This window comes from Centroberyx affinis, unplaced genomic scaffold (genome assembly GCF_046629955.1).
Source record: "Centroberyx affinis isolate AG114_WGS23_722 - 3 ecotype Tasmania unplaced genomic scaffold, CSIRO-AGI_Caff_v1 ptg002491l_1, whole genome shotgun sequence".
NCBI classification, from domain to species: Eukaryota; Metazoa; Chordata; class Actinopteri; order Beryciformes; family Berycidae; genus Centroberyx; species Centroberyx affinis.
In genome coordinates, this window is record NW_027280718.1 from 302,617 (window position 1) to 324,780 (window position 22,164).

At 42.8% G+C, this 22,164-nt stretch overlaps 1 protein-coding gene across 2 annotated transcripts; it reads left to right on the plus strand.

The window, feature by feature from the left end:
- The first annotated feature begins 325 nt into the window (after positions 1-325).
- Positions 326-22,137, plus strand: LOC139656521 (STE20-like serine/threonine-protein kinase). 2 transcript variants are annotated; one of them, XM_071534129.1, is made up of 19 exons: positions 326-1,066; positions 2,950-3,114; positions 6,129-6,177; positions 6,449-6,598; positions 7,891-7,963; positions 8,148-8,342; positions 8,750-8,831; positions 9,879-10,010; positions 10,511-11,002; positions 11,033-11,314; positions 11,454-11,584; positions 11,943-12,066; positions 13,622-13,801; positions 15,720-15,849; positions 17,281-17,405; positions 17,942-18,133; positions 18,288-18,413; positions 19,064-19,177; positions 19,551-22,137. In XM_071534129.1, exons 1-19 carry the CDS (start codon positions 917-919, stop codon positions 19,695-19,697), a joined length of 3,039 nt encoding a protein of 1,012 aa, XP_071390230.1. In that variant the 5' UTR covers positions 326-916; the 3' UTR covers positions 19,698-22,137. The 2 variants fall into 2 exon arrangements, with proteins under 2 accessions (XP_071390230.1, XP_071390229.1); XM_071534128.1 differs by having other exon boundaries at positions 10,511-11,314.
- The last annotated feature ends 27 nt before the right edge of the window (positions 22,138-22,164 follow it).

Genomic DNA, 22,164 nt, shown 5'->3' on the forward strand with positions numbered 1-22,164 from the left:
GCATGGACTTATGGGATATGTAGTTTCAGCAAAACAAAGAAACATGACTACACTGCCACTAGTGCCCAATGGACACAAAAACACCATAACGGACAAGTTATATATAGGATAGCTAATCAGCTTACTCTACGAAAATATGCTGCGATATCTACGTGTATGTCTAAACGCTCCCAACATCAGTCAATGTTTGGTCTCCGGTACGGAGGGGGGCAGCAAAGTACTGAAATTGCCCCGCCAACTGTCAAACACGAGGAACATGAACAGAAAAGAACTGCAGCTGCGCGCACTCGTGAACGCGCATAGACACCAAATCCGCTAGATTACTGAACCCGTCCCTCACCAAGGGAAAGAGGACTGTTTTTTTTTTTAACCGTTTTAGCGAATGTTATTTTACGGACGAATTGTACCTGTCTTCAGCGTCGAGGAAACTAATGCTTTATCCTGTGGAATACAACTCTTTGGAAGGACTACTTATTGATCTTTTCTGTCTTTTTTCTGTTTGAGGAAAGAGCCCCACAGGGTTGTCGGGCCAGCGGGTCGTTAAGAGTTGGAACAACGACGAGCTTCCCCTACTACTTTGCATTAAAAGAAACTCTTGTCTGGGTGGATTTTAGGCGCTAAAACACACTTCAGATCTTTAATTATAATGTCAAGGATTAATAATGATAGATGATATTCAACAGGACTATTCTTTGGACTGGCCAGATCATTGTCATAGGCTAGGCTAGGCTTTGATCTGAACTATTATGAAACATTCCTGATCAAACGGATAAATTATTTATAACTATGTCACGGGACATATGTTACTCCAAAGACTCAAAGTAAACCCTTCATTATAATGCAATAGTGCTATCCTCTGGCTTTCCAGAGATCCATTCCTTTGTCAGCTTTCCAATTGAATGACCCAGGAATCAATATGTCATTTTTTAATTTCCGTAAAATATTTAAATTGGGAGCTGAGAAGAAGAAGAAACAGTATGAACACGTCCACAGAGATGAAAATCCAGAGGAAATATGGGCGATTATTGGTGAATTGGGAGATGGAGCCTTTGGAAAAGTGTACAAGGTAGGACAACCCTTCAGAGCTGCTCTTTGTAGTAAATTCCTTTGTCAACAGTGACTCTTCTGTCTTCGTTTTGTTTCATTGTTGTGTGTTGTCCCTGCAGAGGTCTAGTCTTGTAGCCTCTCCATTCCCAGAAATCCCCGTTTTTGCAGCCTGATACAACGTGCCAGCCGTGTCACATTGGTCTTGCACTGGTTTGACCCACCCACCAAACCCAAACCCACACCCAGGCCCAAACCCTCTGACAGAGGTGTCACATTTGACTGCTGAGGTCCTACTTCACAGTTACCAACATCCCAGCAACATGTAGGCTGTCTGACCTCTCTCCTTTTGAGTTTCATTTGCATGCCATAGGCTACTAAGATAATAAAAAATCCCCCCCTAGTGCAGTAATAGAATATCATCTGTCTGTCCTTACTCCTGGGTGGAAACTAACTTCCTCACCCACTGGTCAAATTGGCTGGCAGAGCTGATAATTTACTGGTCAACTTCAGTAATTCCCCAGACAAATAAATAGAGACGATCCCTAAAATGTTGACTGTACCTTCCAAAGTGTTAAAGTCCACCAGGCACAACCAACATTTACCTGTATTCTGCTGGTCGATGATAATTTCCTATCTGGCCTTCACCAGCCAGCCAAACCATTTAGCCTTTACACTTGCATCAAACTGACCCAGGGTCAGATGAATCCCCTTCTTAATTATTTTAATAGTGTCATTGTTTTGTGTGACCCTAATGCATAACCAGAGCCAGAAGCTTCATTTGCATGAGTGACAGTGAATTTTATCACTCACGAGAGCTCTACCAAGTCTATTACCAGGAAGGCTGTGGCTAATGCACCCAATTAACATGTTTCATTTGTTTTCTGTAGCCAAATTCTATTTTTGGACACTTTGTAATAGTTGCACTTGAATATTTCAGCGCAGTGTTATCGTTAAGCCTAATTTTCTTGCACAATGATTTAGTCACAAGTTGCCAATCTCCCAGCATTCAGCTTTCCAGTCTACCAGCAGGGCTCACACTTGAACTAGACCTACTATTCCATATAGAAACAGTCAAGATCCTTTGTTATCATTATTCCCTGGAAGGAGTTAATGTTTGCCCTACTGGCTGGGGCGCTTCAGAGGGAAATTGCAGCATATCTATGAATAGTAAATTGCAGTGTTATGTTTATATGTCTGGGCTTTGGGCCATGCACCAATTGTAATGCACCGCTGCCTTGATGAGTCACTCCTGGATATTCTCCACACTCCCCATTGATGAAGCTGTCTGCATTAGTACTGAGGATTAGATTGTGGGGGTGTATTTTTTTTTTTTAATGGCTGACACGGCTGACCCCGGAACACACCCAGGTCGCCAGGAAGTGGCTGCATCCCATAGCGCAGCGGCGAGTCCATTGAGCACATCCTGCCCTCAGAGAAGCCAAAACAAACAGGAGAAATTTCTAATTCAACAAGACATGTCTCGTGTTCTGCTGGTTTCCCCAGACATACAGTAACCAAAGAGTGTTAATTTGTTGTGTTTAGATCTTATTGATGGTTTGTTTGAGGTGTTTGTTGCAGGTCAGTAGTCAGGACAACCTCAAGTCCAAGACAAACAAAGACTGGTCTTACTGGAGTCTCTGAGATTATGTGTGTTGGTCTTGAGCAGTAATATTAAACCTAACACAAAATTGTCCAAGATTTACTAGCTCAGAACAGTATGTTGAATGTTTTGGTCTTGTCTCGGAGACCAAAACATTCAATATGCTGTTCTGAGACCAATACCAGAGTCACTTGCAACCACACACTGTCATTTTCCGACTGTCAGGGTGTGAATTTAACCATAAAAGCCCAATCACATCTCCTTCCTTCTGTGTGTGTGTGTGTGTGTGTGCTATCCTACAGGCCCAGAACAAACAGACGGGCATCCTGGCTGCAGCCAAAGTAATCGACACAAAGACTGAGGAGGAGCTGGAGGACTACATGGTGGAGATTGACATCCTGGCCTCATGCAGCCACCATAACATTGTCAAGCTGCTTGACGCTTTCTACTACGAGAGTAAACTGTGGGTGAGTAGAGGAAGGAACTATCAGGCGTGCGGGTGTCATCACCGTTTCCTCTGTATTCATTTAGCAGTGCTGTGGCACCACAACAAGAAAATTATGACCCCAGCAAGAGAAAATGTGAAATTAGAATAACAGTGTAATTTAGCAAAGCTTCCATCTGGAACACAAAGTGGACTAGTCTTGTTTTTAACAATGCAGCCCACACAGGAACCATAACTTGGATGAAAGCGGGAGCGAAATGTGAAGTTAAGCACGGCTGCTGTATAAAATCACAGAAGAAATGCTTTTTCATTGTGTAACAGAACATTTGTGACTGTGAGCCTTTATTGTAAGGAAATGGCTCAACACTGTAGGTTTATCATTCCAGTTGTCATATGAATGGGCAACACAGGCTCTATAGGGCCTGTCGGTTTCCTCTATGCCTTTCTGTCCAAGCTGGATCACTTTACTATAACTCAAAGGCTTCTGCAGTATTATGAGCAAGCTCCTGGCCTACTGCAGTTTTCTTATCAAATTTTTAGGCCAAAGTTCACATGAACAGCAGAAACAAGCAGCTTTTAGGCTAGTCGTTAAGCATCATACCAGTTCATAATCCATCCACTTTTGATATGAGCCCTGTTTGAAGTGCCTTTGTTTTCAACTGTAGCCTGCTTATTTTAATCAAAAACATGTATATTTGGTAACGTTTTATCTCTGAAAGTCTGTCTTTGCCAAAGTCTGTCTGTGCCAAGATTGTCAGGTATATTTCACACCGGTGATGTGTTCCTGTGAATACTGATTAGTTTTGGAGGTATAATTCCTGTTGCCTTGGCCCAGGGGCAAACCTGTGTCAGTAGATAAGGATAATACCCCAGGCCCATACACTGGCACTGCATGGAGAAAGTGTTCATGAATAAACCAACAGTGTGCAAGGGGGAACACACATTGACTTAGTTAGCACAGTATTTGATATCTAAACACGGTGAGCGAAGAAAACATTATTCAGTGTGGTACAGGACATCTTTTCCACTTCCACTGGGTTTTCTTTAAAAAAATTCAAGAAATATATTGAGGTCAAATCTGATTGTTTCGATATTAATCATTGGTCATGATATCTCATAGCCTAGATCTAATCCATCCTCCCTTCCCTCCCAAGAAGTGAACAAAGATAAAGGAGGAGGACACTAGAGGAAAAAAAAGGAGATTTTAGACCCAAAGATAGGGAACATGATGAGAAGTACGTTGCTTTGACGCCTGTGATTCAATACACACGCATCCACAAAGACAGAGCACGATCAGGTCGTTATAAACTGTCATGATTACCTGAGTATTTAATTACAGCGCAGTTCAATGGGCCCTTTTCCTCTCCATTGTCCACTGAACAATGGCCACAGCCCAATGGAGGCTGTCTGGTGATTTTTATCTTGGCCTATATGGCACCTGTGTGTGCAAATAGGAGAGATAGAGTCCAGGACGTCTCTTCCTGGAGATAAAAGACTTTGCTTCACATTATCACAGCAGGGTTTGGGTGTGATTGTGTGCGGAGACTAGCCTACTTTGAAATATGACTGCAATAATTGTGCGGCAAATTGGTGTCTCCTTTTGAACTTTGTTTCCCTTTTCTTACATTACGCGACAGTTGAATTTCAGTTCCACAAAGACAGTTCTCACCTTCAATTTTCACGTTTCTTCTTTTGTGATATTGCTGACAGTTTAGCCCTTTCTTTAGGTTTTGAACTTGTGGAAGAGATCATACACAATCTCACATCCTCCCTCTCTGTACCGCATGAATGCATTTGAGAATGAGTGTGTGTGCATGCTTCTGGGTGAGTTTGAGTGTGTTGAATAAATGAGTGGGAGAGGAAGCCACAGCCCTGGCCCATGGTTCCTCTCTGCCTGCTGCCACAGTTAAACACCACTGTGGGGGCCATTGTACAACAGCAGAGGCACTAAAACAACAGCACGCCTACAGAGAAACAACACTAGAAAGTTCTGTGTGTTGAATAGGCAAGACTGTCCCAAGACTTGAGGCATTGTATGTCTTGGAATGACTTTGTTGTTGTAAGTGGAACAATCTTGAAAAGCTCCATTGAATCGTGAAATGGGATTGAACCTTGGCCAAAAGTGAGTGTCAGTCTTTTTTAGGATTAGTTCTTAGAAGATGGTGTCAGCTGTCACCTTAAATGCAGGCTGATCCTGTAACCTAAGCTAGGTCTTAAATGTAACCAACAACCACCAATCATTTCTCAGTGGTTACAACATTTCAGAAAGTAGGCTTTGTTTCCTCTTCCTGAGGTGTGATGAGTGACCACATCCAGCACTAGCCTCTTCCTGAAACCCCAATTGTGACAAAGTGAGTTACTGTCATGCTACAAGGCTAAGCTTGTGTCTTAGGTCCAATGAAGGCACAGTGCTCCAGATGCTTTACCTTACATACTGCCGTAACCCTACTCACCCGTGCCTGAGGTGCTGTGTCCATAGAAACTCTAATCCTATTTAGAGAATGAGGGCTAAGGTCTGGCAATATAGATAGTTAGCTAGCTAGTAGTAGTGTGAAACCCTTTCCACAACATGGCCCCAACTGGGCCAATCCTCTTACGTCAGCAGGCATATTGAAAGCTCCTAAATGCCTTTAAGGGCTCAGTATGTTTCATTCAGTCAGCCTGGGTGGAGATTCATTCTCAAATTGCCTTAGACAGCTAACCGAGAGGTTTGGGTACATGATGCTGAGGCCCTTTAAGTGCTGTATGTGTATAATGCATGTACAGTGGATTGGATAGCAAGACCCACACAGCGGAAGGAGAGGGAGCTGGGTTTAAGCAGAGCAGTATTAGGTCATGAATGAACTGACACTGCATTTGTATGTACTGTGCATTTTGTTGCATAGTTCATTGTTAATCTCAAAACAGTGAAAAAACACTTCATAAAGACTGTTCTTTGATGAGATGCTTTTTTTTTTTTTACCTAATTTAATACCTGTGTTGTGAGCTTTTAAAAACACATTTAACATGATAGTTCCTTTTTCCCCTCGTCGACAGATCCTCATTGAGTTCTGTGCAGGAGGGGCCGTGGATGCTGTCATGCTAGGTGAGTCAGCATTTCTACTTTGCATACAATTTGCAAAGTCGAAAAGGAAACTGCAGAAAGCAGCACTAAAAACAAACAGCAAACTGAATGAAAGGCCAACTTAAAGACATCATAAGGCCTTTGTAGACCACCCACACATCACATTCGTCATCAGTAATACCAAATCTAGCTCAGCCCTTATTACCATCTATGAATAGGTTACATTAGTGTATACCAGAGTCAGGAATGCTAAGCATGTGTTTGTGCGAACCCCAACCCCCCCCCTCCACAGAGCTGGAGAGACCCCTCACGGAGCCTCAGATCAGGGTGGTGTGTAAGCAGACCCTGCAGGCCCTCCTCTACCTCCACGACAACAAGATCATCCACAGAGACCTGAAGGCCGGCAACATCCTCTTCACCCTGGATGGGGACGTCAAGCTGGGTAAGGGCCAGCGAGGCAAAGTTAGATCCAGCTGTTTACACTACAGGTTAAATATCCATGGGGGAAAGCTAGGGAGACGGTCCCATTACCAAGAAGTCACAGGTTTGATGCCTGCAACAATCAATATGTCCTCGATTAAGATGCTGAATCCGTACCTGCTCAAGAACCTGCTCCTGGCCTCCCCCTGTGGCCTGACCCCTCTGTGAAAAGCATGCATGTATATGTGACTCAGAGAGATACTGTATATGAAGAAAAAGGTTCCTTATTACAGAAATATGTTGATTGAGTGCACCAAATTCCAAAAATGTTTCTTTGAATCTAGGCAAAATTTAAAAAGGCATATTTTCAACCTATTTGGGCATAAGCACGGGGGTAAAAAGAGTGGATTGTTGTAGGTTTAAGTGGAGAAAGCCTACATGTGTAAGACGGGGGCAAGGAGGAAGTTGTGAACTAGGGTCTTTAGACTTTAGACTTTTTAATGGTGCAGTGGTGCAATTTTTTGAGACCGTTCAAAGGGAAAAATCATAAATGATTTCACCGCCCAGCAATGTAGTCGAGACAATGTGCCACTGGCCATAGTCTCCATGTAGTTTCCATGTGTGGTCTGTGATTTGATTCCTGGCTATGGTACAGGAATATATTGTGATGCCATCCATTTATGCTTGTCATCCGCTATACTTTAACCCTTAATTATGGGGAAAATACGCAAGAGAGATGCATTGCACGTTCCCTTTTTTAACAAACAACTGAAACTGAATTTCACTGTGATATATACTGCACGTTCTATAGGCCCAACTCTTTCACCCCGGCCATGATAGACCTGGTAACTGCATGCACAGCAGTAATTGTTTGGTCCTGCTGGCACACAGTGTGCACATCAACACATGCAGCCACAGCAGATGCAGTAATGTAGCTTACTCAGAGAGGGATGAGTCACTGCTGGTGGATGGAACAGGCTCAGCGTGATAATACACAACAGGCATTTTGTCCAGTGACATAACACACAGAGGTGTCTGTGGAGCTGCCTGCCAGGACACTCATGATGAGCAATTACTCACACATGACAAAAACACAGCATGATGTCACCAAATGCAAGAAGGGCGTTTATAAGAGCGTATGGTTTGTTGGGTTATGTTAGGTTGTGTTCATTACAAGCACTGTTATTAGCAATTCTGCTGCTTAAGAGTAGGGTTATTCATTTTGGATTTATGTGGCTGCTTGTGGAAAGGAAATGATGACAGTGGTGTTCCTCTAGATAATTTCTGGTCTGCCTTGAATCACATGTCTTCCAGCTGACTTTGGTGTGTCTGCCAAAAACACCAAAACGCTACAGAGGAGAGACTCCTTCATTGGAACGCCTTACTGGTGAGTGGAATATAAAGCAAAACAATGTATCATAGTAACTAAAAGACCTCAGGGATGCGATTATGAAAAAAAATTTAAGAAAGTGGACTATTACTCGCCATCAGTTAGGCCTTTTGCCCACAATATGGACTGCAAATCCCCTCTCAATAGCTTCCTATCCTTATTGGTATGTCTTCCCTTCCAGGATGGCTCCGGAGGTGGTGATGTGCGAGACGTCCAAGGACCGTCCATACGACTACAAAGCCGACATCTGGTCCCTTGGGGTCACCTTAATTGAGCTGGCGCAGATCGAGCCGCCCAATCATGAGATGAACCCGATGAGAGTCCTGCTGAAAATAGCCAAGTCGGAACCTCCCACCCTTATGCAGCCGTCCCGCTGGTGAGTCTTGGTGTCACAGCGTGGAGCTCTATCGTCCAGTCAGGGAGGAGTGAATATGTGGCAGGAAGGGTATTCCCAAATCCCATCTGTTGTTTGCTCTGCCTGACAAGAACTTTGTTAATCTGAAAACACCTGGGTTAATCTGAACTGCCTTGCCTCAGTGCTCTGTACTTCTAGTGTGTGCGAAAGATATTTGGCACTATGTCAGTCACTTCTCACATGACGCCAGAGCCACACAGAGATCCTCCGGGTGTTAGAGCAAGGAAATGTCTCCAATAAAGTTTATTTTCTTTGTTATACAAGACTTTTATCACATTCCAAACTGCTGACATTCAAGTCTGTTTCCAAAAGGATATGAAGATTTATTATTTCCTGTACATGAGCCTCTTTCCACTTATGCCTTTCAGGTCCCCAGAATTCAGTGATTTCCTAAAGAGGTGTCTGGATAAGAATGTGGACAACAGATGGAGCACAGCACAGCTTCTTCAGGTAGCTCCAAAATTACTCTTTCCTCACTCTGTACCTCTTTAACACTCACACAACCCTGTCCCTCACATCCCCTACCCCTGTTTCACCCAAAGCACCCATACCCTCATCCCTACTCAGCTCTCCCCAACCCATTCCCACGCACCACCTGCCGTTCTAAGCAAGAGGCAGCATATTGCCTCTGAGTCTGAGACGACATCTGTTTATCTGCTAGGTGCATCTGTGTCAGGTACAGTACCGTGTGTGCTGGAAAGGCTGACACTCATCCCCTTGTGCTTGAGCCGACGTCAGCAGAGCAGGCTTTTCTTTTTCCAAAGGGTTTAAGGTGCTCTGCCAAGTCGGAGCCAGTTACTTACAGGCAGACAGGAAGCAGTAAGGACGTATTCACGCACACAAGTGTTTAAACGGTGCCGCAGCAAACGGATTGTACTGCTCAGAGAAAGACTCAATGGGCTTGAAAATACAGAACAACGGTCTACCACCAATGAAGGTTTTGATATCGAAGAAGCTGCATATTCTCAGGCCAGCAATAGAATATGTGCAGCAGATTTCTAAGCAGAAGAAGGTAAGGTTGTCCAGGGAGGGGAGAATGCATTGTTTTGAATAGACAAGAGATGAATGGTAAAATTTTATTATCTGGATTTAGATTTACATAGAATGTATACCATTTTTGAGAGTGGGCAGTCCACTCAGCTTCAGGATTTTTTCTTTATTCACAAGCAGCAGAGAGGGAGATAGAGTAAGGGAGACACAGGAAAGACAATATGCAATATTAAGGCAGTGCTGTTTTTAACATGTGTTTGTTAGATGTACTTTGTTGTGTGTCTAACAAGTGCTGTAAAGCAAATTACATCTCAATATCCACTGGATTAGTTCCCAGTGGGGTGCCGGGTATTAACTCTTTGCTGCTAACTATGGTGTTGCAGCTTTACTGTGGCATTATTAATGTTGAGCTCACCAAACCAGATTCCATGCACAGACTGTTTTGACAATAAATTATTGAATCCTGATTTCTAATAATGTTGTAATTTTTTTTTTTTTTGTGTACAGCATTCATTTGTGTCCAGTGTGATAGACAGCAAGCCACTGAGGGAGCTGATAGCTGAGGCCAAGGCTGAGGTCACCGAGGAGATCGAAGAGCACAAGGAGGAAGAGGAGGAGGACGAGACAGAGGCACAACTGGTGAGCAGAGATCTACTGCAGTCTGTTTGCAAAGGGGATTTCCATTGTTGTGAAATGTGAAAATGCTAGTGATTAGGTGTTTTCTTTGCCCTTAAGCAGAATATACTGGCTTTCCAAATGATAAAAGCATAAAGCATAAAAATGTGGCATTGCTTTGGCTGTTCTCTACAGAGCTCCCCAGGGGTCACCTGGTAAAAAAAACATAATTGATGTGGAAATCCATACGGGCACTCATTCTGGGATTGGTAAACCGTGCACGGCTCTATGCGCACGAAATAGTAAACCGTGCACATGGATTAGTAAACCATGCCCTCGAATTAGTAATCAGTGCACACGGAGTCCTAAACCATGGCCACAGATTAGTAGACCGTTTTTTTTGATCGCGCAGTTGAAATGTGATCGTCTGATTACAGTCAGTGCACCTGCATTTGGTTTCTGGCTTTGGGAGAAACCAGCATTCCTAACTTCTTCCAACTGTCTTTTCAATTTCTCTCCTCCAGGGACATAAACGTGCCCCATCTGATGTCAGCGTAGCCAGCTCCGAGGATGAGAAGGTCCCTCTGTCTCCCTCCATCTTGGAATCAGTCCCTGAGAAGGTTGAGCCAGTGCCGCCCATGCCCACACCCACACCCACACCCACACCCACCCCTACAGCCATCGAGCTGCCTGTGGCCAACCATGTGGACACTAGCTTTGTAGAGGATCCCACTGCCCCTGCAGCAGTGGAGCAGACAGAGGAGACCCCAAGCACTCCAGCTGAGGATGGAGAGATAGAACAGAAACCAGTGGAAGAGAAGCTTCCAGAAGCAGCAGTAGATGTTACCGAACCAGAACCAGAGTGCGAACCAGAACCACCTGCTAAGGAAATGGAACAGCTGGAGATAGCCGTTGAGGACGAGAAGGAAGTTGACACAGCTGAGGTCCCAGCCAATCCAGAGGCCACCACCGAGAGTTCAGAGGTCACTGAAGCTCCTCAGGAAGAAAATATGGCTGTCGTGGAAGAATCCAGCCCAGCAGCTGAGAAGGAGGAGGAAGAAGACCCTTACAAACATCTGAAGGTGACTTTGACGCTACCAGGGGAAAACAAGCTTGTCCCAAAAGAGGAAGATGGAGAGAAGCAGAAAGAAAAGGATAAAACAACTGCTGAGGACGAGAAGACTATTCCAGACAAGGCTAAGGACGACAAAGAGAGAGATTCAGACTCAGGGAGTGTTTCTGCTGCAGATAATAGCAGCGTAGACCTGAACCTGTCTATCTCAAGCTTCCTTTCCAAAACAAAAGAGCCAGGATCAGTTTCCATACAGGTAACAGTTCACAGTACACGCACTCTAATGCAGGAATATTTTTATGAAATTGTCCAAAAGTCACATGTTTTAATCAGAAAGCATTACAGACTTGCAAAGCCATAGATAGATTTGTAAATCCTCCTGTCTTTTTTCCCAGGACACCAAGCGTCAGAAGAAGACGTTGAAAAAGACCCGAAAATTCATTGTGGACGGAGTGGAAGTCAGCGTGACTACATCAAAGATCATCACTGACAATGACACCAAGAACGAGGAGATGAGATTCCTGAGGTATTTGCCTGCCTTCATTTGCATGCACCCTGGTAGTCAGTTTTATGCAAATATTATGCAGGAAAATGAGTTTTCCAGTAAGCTAAGTTTAGGACCTGACTGTGTTGACTTCAGCACTGTGGATGCTGAATCTGTTTTATTAATGATGATATACTTAATTTCCTCAGTGCTCTACATTACCATTTCAAAACTCTATACAGACCCCCAATAGAGATCATGCCTGTTCCCCACTGTGAGCTGCTTTCCATTAAAAAAGACACATAATTAACATATTCTTCTTTTTCTATATATCTCTTTGCCTTCCTGTTCTTTCCTGTCTCTATCCTCCCATCCCCACTCTCTTCCTCCTCCTCCCCAGGCGCCAGGAGCTGAGGGAGCTGCGTCTCCTGCAGAAGGAGGAGCAGAGAGCCCAGCAGCAGCTCAGTAACAAGCTGCAGCAGCAAAAAGAACAGATCTACCGGCGCTTCGAGCAGGAGACCACGGTGAGCCCCTCATCTCGAAACTTGCAAGGCTCTGACAGCTAACTTGCTTTGAGATCTGTGAGTTTAGGGTTTAAGTGCAACAGACAAATTGCATTGCAAAATTACCCAGTTTGTGCCCCGTTTCTCTCGACCTCCCCCACTTAAGTGCTGGCATGTCTCTTCCTCCATGCTATCAACCTCTCAGCTATCTCACCCGGCCGTTCTTACATCATCATGCACTCCTGGCTTATTTCTGGCCAGGGCAATGTAAATCTGGCTGTCAGTCAAATGTCAGTCAAATTCATTTCAAGAGCCAGTCTGTTAGCCAAAGACAGCAGTGATGTTACATTGGCCTCCTAAAAAGCAAACAAATGCAATGTCTCAAAGTGGTAGCCGCTGGACCGGAAGGTGGATAATATACAAAATAACTGATACACCTTTATATGAATATGAATTATGAATAGAAATGAAATGAATAGAAAATACAGCCACCCTTCCCCTTTAACACAGCTTCAGTCCTCATTGAACTGCTGTTATACAAGTCCTGAGCTGTGTGTAGTCAGATATTGGACCATTTTTCAAGACCAAGAGCCTCTAGTTGTTTGAAGGATAAAGGAGGTGGAAATCCACAATTGCCCATAAGTATGTTTTTTTGAAGGCCGCGGAAGGCTTTTGACTTCCTGGTGTTCATGAAACCACTGTTGAACTTGTTTAGCATTGTGTATGGGGCCATTATTATCTTGGAATACGGGAACACCATGAGGGAACAGTTTTGCACCATAGGGTACACCTGGCTTTGTATAAAGGCCTCATTTTTTGACTTTCTCCAAAGGTAAACCCATCCAGATGTAGGAAAAGGGTGAAAATGACTCATCAGACTTACTTTCTTCCATTGCTTAGGGGTCCAGACTTTGTGCGTCTTACAGGTTATGAGTCTTTGTGGGTTGTCCATGGATGCAAGCAGTTTCTGAATGGCAGCCCTGCCATGATTCCCAGCTTTGTGAAGCTCAGAGCGTACAATTTTTGTTGAGATTGTCAATTTGTCACAGAGGAGTTGATTCAGTTCTGTGGTCATTATTGAGGCAGTAGTTTTATGGCGTTTAGCAAATGTGCTGCTGATTTTCATTCTATCCTGTCTGTGAGCTTCAACTTGCAACCTCTGTTCGTCTTTTCCGGTGCAGTTTATCCATGTTTGGCATATGTTGTCATGATTTTCCAGACTGTTCCCCTTGCATTACATCAAATAATTTTGTAATTTTTGTGACCAATGCATCTGCAACTCAACTCAAACACTGCCTGTTTGGCCTCTTTGGAATTCAGTTACCTGCCTTCTGTACCTTTTGAAAACTTGCATAGGTTAGGTTTAGGAATGATTTTACACTTTTAAAGCATGGTTAAGTGTGGCGCTAAGCTATACCAGCGCAGACCTTTTTAAGGTTGCTGTTCACTCCTTTGTCACATTTGAATTCAAAACATCAGCGTAGGCAGAACAAAATGGCCCCCTGCACAATGACCCATTTGAAAGATATTATTTCACCTGTGATGTGACCCAAAATGTCATCTCTCTCCCTCCCAGAGTAAGAAGCGTCAGTACGACCAGGAGGTGGAGAACCTGGAGCGGCAGCAGAAGCAGACCATCGAGAGGCTGGAGCAGGAGCACACCAACCGGCTCAGGGACGAGGCCAAACGCATCAAGGCCGAGCAGGACAAGGAGCTGTCCAAGTACCAGAACATGCTGAAGAACCGCAAGAAGGAGGTAAGCATTTGGACCTCTATGTTCTAACCACCGGGGCACCCTGCTACCTTTAGTTCCTTTTCAATTCCCTAGCCCACATGTAGCCCCTTAAGAGGATGGCATAGCTCCATGGCCTTGAAAAGTTCCTATTTATAGCAGGTTGTTTTGATACTTAGATTCTCACACACACACACACACACACAAACGCATCTCTCCAATCTGTCTTGTAGGTGTTTACATAACCACTTTTTAGCTGTGCGAGGGCTAAATCAGGCTCCCCTGCCACTTCTCATTTATGTGCTCATGTAGCACTAATGCAATAACAGATCTATCCACGGCTTTTGTCTCATTTTCTTTTCCATCCATTGCTTACGGCTACCATGGTAACAGGGCAAACAGGAAGGACTGTCACCCAAGCATGTGACAAATGCTATCATGAAACGTATCAAAGAGGATATTATCCAAGCCCCGCCGGAGGAGGTAATGAGGGCAGTTCAGCTAAGTTTGCGGTGGATTTTCAACTTTGTCTCAGACCATTTCTACATCTCAACTGCTTTGTGGATTGGATTGAAAACTAGTTCTGTGGTTGCTTTTGTTTTTTGTTCTTTTTGGCATTTTTGGCATGCATCACATTAGCCACCAAAATGTTTTTGTGTGATGTTTACAAAAAAAACAGGGCACTGCTTAACAGTTGCTTCTTTTGCTGTTACGATAAAATTTCAATGATTTTAATATTTTTCATCACTTTTTCCAAACCTATGGACTGCTCTGTTTTATTGCTGCAGTTCTCTTCCACCTACCTGAGTTTGCAGTGCCCATCAATGCGTCACAGTGTGCGCATATAGGTTGCAGTGTTTAGCAGGCGTGCGATGTGTGGGAGGGTAATGTACTGTGATCCGCAGGGAGTGGCCCACGTTATGATTCAGTCCTTTCAGTTGTCCTCCTGCACGGTCTGCAACGCCCCCATACAGGATGTAAGTGAAACCCCGGTGTGTCCTTTGATGCCTCCTTAGATTTGGAACCTGGCCTCTTTCTTCTGTCTCTTCATGTATGTATGCGTCATTACCCTTGAGACAACATGCAGTGTTATCTACGCATCAGTGCGAGCCAATGGGCCAGTGCCAAGCTAAAATAGGGTATCTCTCGAGATACGATTCTCGAGCACACGAGAATCTCTCATGTGCTTAAACGCCAAGAGCCACAAATTAAAGTGACATGATTTTCTGCCCTTTTCACACAAAGATGTATGTTAGATGTCTTTAATGGCGAAAAAATGGATTGTTGTATACCTCAATTGTTTTTATCCAGTAATACTGTCCATTAATGGCTTTTTTGTTTTATCATTGACTTCTGTATTAGCATGTCAAATATTTTGCTCTACTGTGTCAGGTGAGCCAAGTAGGTTGGATTCTGTCTGGTTTATCAGTTCAAGCCGTGCTTAGCCTGTGGTAAATTTGGCAGAAAGCCTGTAGGCTAGCAAACACACACACACACACACACACACACACACACACACACACACACACACACACGAATGGCCTCATAAGGTCTATCCTGCTTACTGTCTTGACGATGGTACCTGTTGCAGGAGGTGATGCTTCCTGTTTGTTCAGTCTAGAAATAGCTGTGTTGCCTGTTTAAAAAGGCTAAGATGGGTCGGGACTATTAGGGAATGGAAGTTCAGTGATTCTCTGATAGTGCCTTTCTCAGATTAATTTAACTGACACATGGAGTTCTGTTTGTAGTGGTGTCTGTGAATCATATGTAAACCCTCTCAGTCGGCCAGCTGTTGGCTCTTTCATGCTGGCCAGTGTGTGTTGGAGTGTGTGTGGTAGATATTCAGGACCCCAGAACACACCTGGACCTGTGTAGTCTGAACACTTAAGATATAAATATTTTTTCTTCTTGTTAATTATCATTTCTGTCTTCCCTCCCCTAGGAACAGGAGTTTCTTCAGAAGCAGCAGCAGGATCTGGACAGCGCTCTGAAGAAGATCATCCAGCAGCACAAACTTGAGCTGGCCACCATCGAGAGAGACTGCCTCAACCACAAGCAGCAGCTTCTCCGAGGTAATAATAATATTAATAGACTTAATTTACTGTCGGCTGGCTTCATCTGACAGGTTGGTGTAAGTTTATTTATTGCCAGTTGCCCTTGTGTAGTTTACCAGCTCAAGCCTTGGTTATTAATTTGATATTTTATTGATCTCTGTAGGGAAGTTCTCTTTTAATTTGCACTCTCCACATTAAGGTCACAGCACAGGGTCAGATACAGAGGAGTGTCCCTAGAGCTGGTAGGGAATCAGTGTCTTGCTCAAGGACACTTCAGCAGGGTTTCTCACTACATCATCCTGATGTCCCAAATAGCTATATAGCACTTATCTAAAAGCAGAGCTTACAAAGTGGTTTGCAAAAAGCCATAAAACAAGGGCCAGAAAATATATTACAAGGAAAGCAGATAAATTCATGCTACCTATGCTATATAAATAAACTTGCCTTGCCTTGCCTTGCCTTGCCTAGAGTAAAAATGCTAGCAGCTACAGAATTGATAAGTCTCTGTGAGATTGCGTTACACCTCTCTCTGGCAAACCGATCTGATTCAAATAGTATGTGCAAATTGTTCTTTGTATTGTATTTGTTTTAAACCTCTCAGAGTACCAAATGGCTGGGGTTTACTGCATCACAATAATTCAAATAGTATCCAGTAAAGTGTCAATCAAGGAATTATATTAAATTGACTTTCACTTTACTGGCATTGTCTTGAAATGGGTGAACCCCACCCATTTCATACTCCAAGTGGGTTCATGCAAATACTAAGAATTATTTGCAAATACTATTTGACCCATGTCTGGTGTCAAAGGCTTATTATTTGGCCGATCGCCTTGTGACTCATGAGAGAGCATGGAACATAAACATGACATCTGTAGCAACACAAATCAACTGTAAACAAGTTCCTAATGAAGGCAGCCTGGGGCTCTGTCAGACCACAATCTAATTCCTGCTAATGCCGACCGCAGCCCCAACTGACTCAACTGCAGTGAACGGCAGGCCGCTAGTACTGCCTGGGACCTCATCCCACGCTTAATATGCCAGGAGCTGCACAAACAACACTTCTCAGAAGTGCTCACTGAACCAAGTCACGGGAAGGTATAACTGTGCCCGAGAGTCTCATAAAGCGCTTTTACAGGAATGGAAATTATTAGTGTGTTCAAAGCTGAAATGCTGAAACCTAGTCATTAGTAGAGTTGATGTTAGTTGACAGAAGTATTTCAAGCATTCAGCCGTTCGCCTCTAATGAGTTAAACTGGTGGCTGAATTCAACCCATGACTGTTGTCGCATGTCACCCTCTTCTATCCCATCTTTCCCGTCTCTCTCCACTGCATACTATCTAATAAAGAGGTTTATTTTTGAAGAGATATTCCCCTCCAATAAGCCTATGAATGGCGCTTCTGTGTGATGATTGAGCTTTGTCTTTTGTTTGCTTGTTTGCCTGCGTGCAGCGAGGGAGGCAGCCATGTGGGAGCTGGAAGAGCGCCATCTGCAGGAGAAGCACCAGTTGTTCAAACAGCAGCTCAAGGACCAGTACTTCATGCAAAGACATCAGCTGCTGAAGAGACATGAGAAGGTACAGATGACATGGGCAACTTGGCCTGGAAGGATCACTACATATATATATTAGCTTTTGTAGCACTGTTAACTAAATTTTTCTTTGATCATTTTGATCTCAGAGTTAAGCAAAACAAAATACTGTTAGTTACAGACATCATTTTTCATTTTTTTCAGGATTTCAGTTTATTTGGACACACAATATTGCTGTTTTTATTGTTTTCTTTCCATTTTTTGGTTTGTTTTTGTTTTCTTTCTGATAAAGGTCCTGTTAGAAAAACTGGCTTCAAGAAATCTGCTTATATATTGGTTATTCGAAATTGATGCTCCTATTTGGAAGCCAAAATCTTAGTCAAATGCCATTGAATAAAAAGAGGGGGAGTGATAGATTAAAGGTTCCCCTGACTGGCAGGGAGTTAAAGTCTCTCCCCTGCCTAAATAGCTAATGTGCCCTTGAAGCAGCTGTCAATATTCCTTCACTGGGAAAATAAAAGTTAAAAAAAGATGTACCACAAGCTAACTCCATGTATCTCTCCCTGTGTCTGTCCTGTGCAGGAGATGGAGCAGATGCAACGCTACAACCAGCGTCTGATCGAGGAGATGAAGAACAAGCAGACGCAGGAGAGGGCCAGGCTGCCGAAGATTCAGCGCAGCGAGGCCAAGACCCGCATGGCCATGTTCAAGAAGAGCCTTCGCATCACCGGAGCTGCCATTACCCCCGAGCAGGAGAGGGAGAAGATCAAGCAGGTGAGGAGGAAACCATATCTTACTGTCATATCATAACCACACTGTTAGTTGGTTGGACACATCCGATATACATTCAGCCCAAATTTCTTAAAACAGTTGGAATAATAACCTGAGAAGCCTCACTATATCTCTGTGTTGTTGTTTTTTTTTTCAGTTTGCAGCCCAGGAGGAGAAGAGGCAGAAGAATGAGCGGCTCCACCAGCACCAGAAACATGAGAACCAGATGAGAGACCTGCAGCTGCAGTGTGACGCCAACGTCCGGGAGCTGCAGCAGTTACAGGCACAGACATTTTAAATGCTTCATTAAATTCAACCTTTACAAAGGTTTAGCATGGTTTAAGGACAATTAAGGATACAAAAAGCATTTTCTCCACTACACAACCTGACCTGCCTATTACAACATAATAACCAGGCATGTGTAATTAAGAAGACAACACTCTTTCACATGTGTAGGAACATGTACACATAGATATCAACATTTTTTTGTGTTTCATAGCAAAAGCCACACATACTGTATATACACAGGGCCCGAAATTAACAGCTGGCAAGTGCTGGATGGCAGTACATTTTTTTATTTGGCTGATAAATCACTGGCTGGTAACATTTTGAGATGAAAACATTTGAATGCCTCAGTTATATACAGGCTTCTAACAGGCTGCTTATAATGCTGGCTCAGCACAAAGTAGTGGTGTCTAAACTTCTGCAAACTTTGACATATTTCATTGAAAAATTACATATTTCTATGAAAAATCTATATGAATTATTTTGTCCGGTAAAAATTACTCTCGCCAGATTATTTCCTTTTAGTCTATCAGCCCTTGACAGTTAAGCCAAAAAATTGATTTTGGACATTGTACATAGAGTACACATACACACACCACATACAGCTGTAAATCCCTCCGCCATGACACCTCCTCGTGTGTCTTTCAGAATGAGAAGTGCCACCTGCTGATCGAGCATGAGACCCAGAAGCTGAAGGAGCTGGATGAGGAGCATAGCCTGGAGCTGAAGGAGTGGAGGGAGAAACTGCGACCCAGGAAGAAGGTACCCAGTACACCTCTGATAATATCGATCTGCCATGTACAGTACTCCTGTAGACCCAAGTTTTGGTAGAACTTTGGTAGCTTTTTCCAATTTTCAAGTATCATTTGTTCTATAGCCTATGTAGTTTCAGCCAAGCAATCTGATTGGTGACAGAAGCATTCCAACTGAGCTGATAATTACCATAGAGCGCAGCTACCTGTATTATATGTAAAACTGTATTGGTAATCATTATTTAAGAGCCTCATTGGTGACTGGATTGTGTTTGGGTGGCACAAACAGTTCAAAGCATTGTCTTAAGTGGGTTTATTCAGGCTCACAAAGCATTGAGCAAATGAGCGTTTGAAACAAACGTCTTTTCCAATATGTCTTCCAGGCCCTGGAGGAAGAGTTTGCCAGGAAGCTGCAGGAGCAGGAAGTGTTCTTTAAGATGAGCGGAGAGTCGGAGTGCCTTAACCCCTCCACCCAGAGCCGCATCTCCAAGTTCTACCCAATCCCCAGCGTCCACTCCACAGGTTTCTAGGAGAAACCTGCACACACACAAAGACACACACACTCACAAACACACACGTACAGGCATACATACATGTCAACACAAACACATACGCTTGAGTGTTACCATAGTTGCTCACGGTGATGAAGTCGCATACACTCAAAGACACACACACACACACACACACACACACAGTCAGTCTACATGGATGTAACCACACACACACTCATGAAGAGACTTAAGACTGAGCCTGTGCTGCCTTGCCCCCGGCCTCTGGCGACGATCAGAGGGTGTAAGGGGGGTTTCTCTCTTTGGACTTCAGTGTTTTCACCCCAGTCTGCATCTCTGACAGAGGATGGACTCGTCCTCTGGAGCTTCACACCGAGGACAAGGTTCCCAGTTCCCTTTTTTGATGAGTTTTCTGCTCATTTTATCAATTTTTCCCATTATCATACATGAGTGGTTTTACTGTAACACTCCAGTTTTGAAATGATGTCGATAATGATGATGAAGTTATGAAGGAGACTGATTTTGTTTTCAAATTCAGCATTTTGGCACCATGGGCGTCTCCTCAAAACCACTAAAGTGAAGTAGAACTCTTTCCAACCTTTTTTTTGTGATTGAATTATTTTTATGAAGAATCCAGTGCCTGTAGAATTTGATGTTACTGGCTTTTGCATCTTAAACAATTTATGATAATTATTTGCTGCTCGATTTTTCTCCCTATTTAGAAATTTGCACTAAAGACAGGATAGCATTTTTTTTATACCACTGAATCACAATGTAATGGCAAATCTTGAGAATGGTAACCTTATCATTTATGATTGATTATGAAATAGAATGTACTTCTGATAAAGGAGAAAGAGCACATTTTTACTATAAATCCTGATGTAGGCATGATGATACAGTATATTTTTTATGAAATCATACATATCTCCCCATGTTATCATTTTAGTTTATGATACATTAGGGGATAAAATACCCAGTCTTATGCATCAATGCAAGTTTTAGTGACTTTTTCCAGCAGAAATTATTCCTTTCTTCAGGGTTTTCTTCAGCATGCCTTTCTATCTTGAGCACAACTCTTAAGACTCTGTTCTCTTTTTTTGCAACAAGCAGTAAAATGGTGGAGGCCGTTTTTGTCTTTTTTTGCATACAGTGGAGGAGGCGTGGGAATGGTGTTTACATTCAGAGACAAAGTATCACTGTTAAACGGACAAGAAGGATATCACTGTGGTGTCAGAAAATGCCAGACTGTGTCCCGGCGTTTTTATCAGTCTATATAAACCTGTGTGGACCGTTAGTTGGTCTGTGTTTTTTAGGTCGCACCAGTTTAGCGCTGTTGGTGAGCAAAAATCATGTATCTCCAGGAGTATGTTATTCAGGGATGAAGAAAGAATGCACATTTTCTCATTGCTGTCCCATGCATTTTTGAAAATATACAATTTGTTTTCAAGAGATTTCAACGGCCCAAGGGTCATGAAACTCTAAACTTTAAATTTAAGTAAAAGGGTAAAAGAAAAGCATCTAAACTGCAGTTACATGTTTTTTTCTGCAACAGCAGCATTGTGGTGTGTCTTTGTATTTGCTTCGGTTTTCTATTCCTCTTCATAAGGTATTTTGCTACCAGGTATATCATGGGTTGACCTGCATGGCTTTGTGTTTCTTTTTATTGAAATGATAATACTATTTTATTGTCATGCTAGCTTATAGCCTTAATACTTCAGAAAAACTGTATGGATATACTGTGTACCTGTTATGACCATCTTTTTAAGTTTTATGGTCAAACTCTAGGTTCCATGCCAGCCGCCAAGGTCATATTTTCTTCTATTACTGTATGAAAAATATTACTTTAACATGTTTCAGCATTACTTCATTCAACAGATTTTACTTCATCTGTGTTCAAAGGAAGCAAAACAGAATTCAAACTCTTAGCAGATGTTGTGTATGTAGGTCTATGTATTATCTATTCTTAAAAGGTAGTGTAATATTTGATGCAGTTGTAAACACAACCTTATTAAAAAAAAATGGACCTGACTGGTTTAGGCCATCTTGACCTCTGATTGGTTCATTTTATCATCTCATTGCTTTATGATTGGCTATTAAAAGTAACAATCAGTCAAAGCTATTTAATAATTGAGCTGTTGTGTACAAACAAAACGTAATGAAGGAGTGCTGTGCACCTTTTACCAAATGAAGATACTCTCTCAGTAGCTATTTATATGAAAACCTATCAACCGTACTGCAGTATCTGTTGTAGCTTATTCACTCATTTCAGGTTTGCTGCAGATTTGCATTTCAAATGATCAAAGGTATAATTACAAAATCAATTCTGTCATTACTTGTCCTGTTGGTCAGTTGGATTTCCAAAATGTAAATTGATTAAATTCTGAATGTTGACTGAAGAAATTGAAGAACTTCCATATCAAAATCATTATGCATTTTTTAAAGATAGATTTATAGTTTTTAGAGCCTGTGTAATGTAGATTTTCATTGT

Coding starts and splice junctions, on each gene's coding strand:
- LOC139656521 (XM_071534128.1), top strand. CDS start 917: ATGTCATTTTTTAATTTCCGTAAAATATTTAAATTGGGAGCTGAGAAG. Junction 1,067..2,949: donor CCTTTGGAAAAGTGTACAAG/GTAGGACAACCC, acceptor GCTATCCTACAG/GCCCAGAACAAACAGACGGG. Junction 11,585..11,942: donor GAGGAGATGAGATTCCTGAG/GTATTTGCCTGC, acceptor CCTCCTCCCCAG/GCGCCAGGAGCTGAGGGAGC.